Here is a 5,000-nt window from a genome sequence, read left to right on the forward strand (position 1 = left end):
GCTGATTTGATAATAATAAAGATTCAAAGTAAAAAAGCAGATTGAAAGAATTCAATATCTGAACAAGATTAAAACGGGCCTTGGTGAATCCTTGATTACACAAAATATATGTAAATATCAATAAAGATCAAAATAAAAATGTGAATGCTATTAGATTTTAGGACTGGCATCTTGATTGCGACGCCCGTGATGTTGTGTTTCCCAAACCGTTAATCTTAAGTTATCGTTTAGAGCCATATATTGCCCATGGAGTCACAGTTTATTAGGATTTTGCAGGTTTTGAAAAGACAGTAATAATAAAGGTATTGCTGAATACCGAAATCTTCCGAAATCCACCGAAACCTCAAGAAATTCACTCCAATGGGGAATGAACCAGAGACTATGGGAGGTAGGCACCAGTGGGGATTAAACCAGATATTTTAAGCGGTAAGCACCATTGGGAAGTGAACCAGAGACTATTGGAGGCGGGCATTACTGGGGAGTGAACTGGCGACTATGGGATGTGGGTACCAGTGGGGAATGAATCCAGAACTGTGTGAAGTGGGCACCAGTGGGGATTGAACCAGAGACTATGGGAGGTGGGCACCAAGGGGATTGAACTGGAGACTATGGGAGGTTGGCATCAGTGGAGAGTGAACTAGAGACTATGGGAGGTGGACACCAATGGGGAGTGAACCCATACATTTGTGAGGTGGTCACCAATGGCGAGTGAACAAGAGACAATGGGTGGTTGGCACAAGTAGAGAGAAACCAGAGACTATGGGAACTGGGCTCCAGTGGGGAGTTAACCCAGAACTGTGTAAGGTGAGCAAACACCAGTGAGGAGTGAACCAGAGACTATGGGAGATATGCACCATTATGGAGTGAGTCCTGAACTGTTAGAGGTGGACGCCAGTGGGGAGTGTACCCGGTACTATAAATGATATACACCTTTAGAGTATAAACCCCGGACAAATATGGACACCATTGAAAAGTAACCCCAAGACTATATGAGACGGGTACCAGTGGAAAACGAAGCCAGTTGGATGGCAAAGATTGCAGGATTTAGACATATTGTTCCAGGTTCATTCCTCACTAGTGTCCGCTCCAGATAGTATCGGGTTTACTCTCCAATGGATGCATTCTTCCGTATTCCTGAGTTTAGTCTCCAGTAGTGTCTACATCTCACAATCCCAGGTTTATTTCCCACTTGCATCCATCTCCCCTGGTAGCGGGTTCACTCCCCATCGGTATCCACCTCTCATAACCCTGGATTCACTCCACTGGTATCAACCTCTCTGAGTCTCGTGTTCGCTCCCCACTTCGCATCTTCCATAGTCCAATGTTCACTCTCCACTTGTGACCACCCCACTTAGATTTGGGGTTACTCTCCACTGGGTTTCTTTATTCCTCATTGTTGTCCATCTCCATTGCTCCGGGTTTACTCCCCACACAATTGTGGGTTCGCTCATCATTGATGTCTATCTCCCATAGCCCCAGATTCCCTCAAAATTCACTTCTATCCATTTTCCGATCCCAGGTTTACTCTCCACTTGTGTCCACCTTCCGTAGTCCCAGGTTCAATAACCTCTGGTGTCGGCCACCCGTAGCCCTAGGGTCAGTCCCCACTTTGTGTCTTCTTTCTCATCCTTGGGTTCACTGTCCAGTATTGCCCACATCTCACAGAGCCTTATTCACTCACCACTTGTATCTCATCCTATTGTAGATTCCAGATTGGCGTCCACCTCCCCATAATCTCGGGTTCATTACCCACTCATGGTATCCACATCTAGAACTCCCTACAGGTGTCCGCTTCCATTAGTCCCAGGCTCACTCCCCAATTGTGTCCACCTCCCATAGTCTTAGGTTCAATCCCCACAGATAACAAACTCCCATTGTCCCAGGTTCACTTCCCAATTGTGTGCACATCATATTCTCACGGGTTCTCTCCCCAGTGGTATCAAAGTTGGACTCCCTACGGGTGCCCATCTGGGTTCATACCACTGGTGCCCACCTCCTGTGGTCTCCATTTCAATCCCCGTTGGTGTGCCCTGCTCCCATAGTTTCTGATTCACTCCCCACAGGTGTCCACCTCACACAGATCTGGTTCACTCCCCATTGGTGCCTACCTCCAATGGTATCTGGTTCACTCCCAACTGGTGCCCACCTACCATAGTCAATTTCTACTGGTGCCCTCATCCCATAGTCTCCGATTCAATTCCCATTGGTGCACACCTCCCAAAAACTCTGGTTCACTCCCACTAGAGCCCAACTCTCATAGGCACTGCTTCAATCTCCCATAGTCTCTAGTTCAATCCCTACTGGTGCTCACCTACCAAAGTCTCTGGTTCTCTTCCCAATGGTGCCTACTTCTCATAGTCTCTACTTCACTCCCCTAAGAGGGACGTTGGTCTATCACAATATACGTTCCACCAGCACCTAAAGGGGCTAAGAAAAATCTAAACTCTCTTGGGGAAACCTCTTAGTAAACGATTGGAAAACAAATAAAAAGCTATACAATAGGAAGTATAAGCACTTACCTTGTAAAAGGCAACAGCCAAGATTTGCATGTAAGACCCATACTTGCTTTGTCGTTGTTGGACAGATATCTGTAAACTTCCATCAGAGCTACATAAGGCAGGGATTCCCATTTCTGAGCGATGTGTTTATAGAGTTGGTATTAAATAATTAAACAGGATAAATTGGCAAGGGCATACTAAATCTTTCAAAAAACTCAGGTTGACATAAAATAATATCTAAAGAGGCTTAATATTCTCAAAAAGTATTCAAATAGGCTTCCGATGTTTTCCCCCAAGAAGCACTAAAAAGATTTTCAATACAGATTTTAAAAGACCTCAATGTAGTCTCGATAGATTCCCAATGGACACTCAAAATATATTCGATTCCTTAATTTTCCTAATTTTGACAAACTGAATGTAAAAGAAAACATGCGACGGACAGCCAATAGACACTTAGATAACCACGCCTCTCGGACAGTCCTCATAATGTAAACAATGGCAGTGATTGGGTAACATAGCGAACTACACAGGTTTTACAATCGATGGTATGTGCATAAGTAAAATACCCACTGTTCTACCGCTTGATAAATAGAACCAACACGGAAAACTATGTGAAACCCGAATCATTTACCATATGAACGAGAAAATCGTTTGATAACTAGTCACCCATCTGGTGGTATAAAAACAATAACAATGATCAGAGAGAGAGAGGTTGATTTCAATCACGTCATTGTTAATAAACAACTAAATATGTTTGTCCGAGCACGTGTGAAGGTGTGTCACACATTCCATGTTTTGATTGGTCCAAAAACTACCGGTTAATTCTGTCGTACTCTTAAACAATACATGACATTAAAAAAACATTGGCCAGCAAACTTGCCCATCAAATATCAATAGATTAAAATCATTCGCATCTTGTCAAAAACTCTCAAGCCTGAGACTTTCTTTTGACGTTTTTTTCTAGAGCAGTAATGAGTACCTTTTTATATCTAACACATCAAGGTGGCTAAAATCAATTAAAGAGAAATACTATAAAAATCTAATCAAGCCTGTCCTGGACTATTGTTCTTAAGTTTAGGAACCAAGCACAAGTACCAAATTGAACAAAATTGAAAGAAAAATATATAAAAAGAATGCAAAGAGATACGTTTCAAATAACTATTTATTGACAAGTGATGAAGTGGGTGGGAGGGTTTCTTCATCATGAAAGGAACCGGAAATGTGTCATTTAGTGTGTTGTATGCGTGGTAATTCTACTGGTAGTGATGGTAAGTGATAGGGTAGTGGATTTGACTATTAAACGGGGACCGATGTTTAGCCATTTAGGGTCCAATAAATTATTAAATTCCGATATTCTGAGGCTATGTGGTCTTGTAGTATGGCACTCGCTTTCGTATCGGAAGGTCCTGGGTTCGAGCACCGCTCGGCGCAGAGTCCTTGGAGAAGGCTATTTAGTCACATTCCCTGCTCACCGTAGTCAGGTGTAAAATGAGTACCTGGCCGTTAACAGCGTTGTCTCTATCCGAAAAAGTTGTAATATTGCCAATAGGCGTCATGTCCCGTCCCTAAAATGTTAAATATTCTGTTGACCAGGGACTCCTTGAAAAGCGCTTTGAGCACTTTTAGTGGATATTGTGCTTTATAAAAGCTCAATTTATTTAAAAAAAATTTTTTTTTTGAATAGGATAGGTCGTCCCAACTCCGTACGCTATTTATATACCTCAATTTCTAATGGCTCTCACTTTTTTGGCTGAACTGAACTCTCCACTGTTCGAGCAACTCAATTATTTGACGTCTTTGGATTTGTTGATGTATATACATGCGAGGTATTATTGGTTAGCCTAGCTAAAAACCGAAAATAGATTACCACACCCCGTCGCTCCAAAGACGTACGTCCATGTCCCAAACCGGTAGATGCCACAGCTTGACTCAAACCCTAACAGCAATTACATTCATAGTCTTGCAGCCTAATATATTAATAAAAAAAAAGTTTATATGGCAATGATCTTGACGTTTCAGGTTTCCCCTTTATCAAACAACAGAAACGATTAATATGACACGATAGTACTGGTTATTAACAAGTATTGTAACATGCCCCTTTAAATCTGTTCCTATTTTTGAACTCATCCATATCCACATCCGAAGTTTCGGAAAATTTGAATCACCGGATGAGGCTCTACACTTAACATTTCTCTTCATATTATACAAGTATTTAATATTGACCTGTTGTCTATTGAAATAAATAGTAATAACAAAATAGGCTACATTTTTCATTTTGCTTTACCTGAGTTACTCTTGGTATTTTGAACCCCTTGCTGTTTTTAAAATCACATTTGGTGGATACTGCACTGTACAAATGCTCATATTTTGAAATTAATGCGATCCTTTGGATACTGCTTTGTATAAATTCTCACATTTTGAAATTAATGTGATACTTTGGATACTTGGGTTAACAGTTCGGATTTGTGGCGAGGCATGCGTGGTTTTGGGGCATGCGGTAAA

At 41.7% G+C, this 5,000-nt stretch overlaps 1 protein-coding gene across 2 annotated transcripts in view; it reads right to left on the reverse strand.

The window, feature by feature from the left end:
• The window catches only part of LOC144966774 (F-box only protein 39-like), a 37,449-nt gene that overhangs the window by 30,209 nt on the left and 2,240 nt on the right, over window positions 1-5,000 (reverse strand). For both annotated transcript variants that reach the window (XM_078903551.1, XM_078903552.1), the window contains exon 3: window positions 2,520-2,632. In XM_078903551.1, coding sequence (XP_078759677.1) covers window positions 2,520-2,632 — 113 coding nt within the window. The remainder of the gene's footprint in view (window positions 1-2,519; window positions 2,633-5,000) is intronic.

Source organism: Berghia stephanieae, chromosome 2 (genome assembly GCF_034508935.2).
Source record: "Berghia stephanieae isolate SIO BIC M18660-M18661 chromosome 2, UCSD_Bste_1.3, whole genome shotgun sequence".
Classification (NCBI taxonomy): Eukaryota; Metazoa; Mollusca; class Gastropoda; order Nudibranchia; family Aeolidiidae; genus Berghia; species Berghia stephanieae.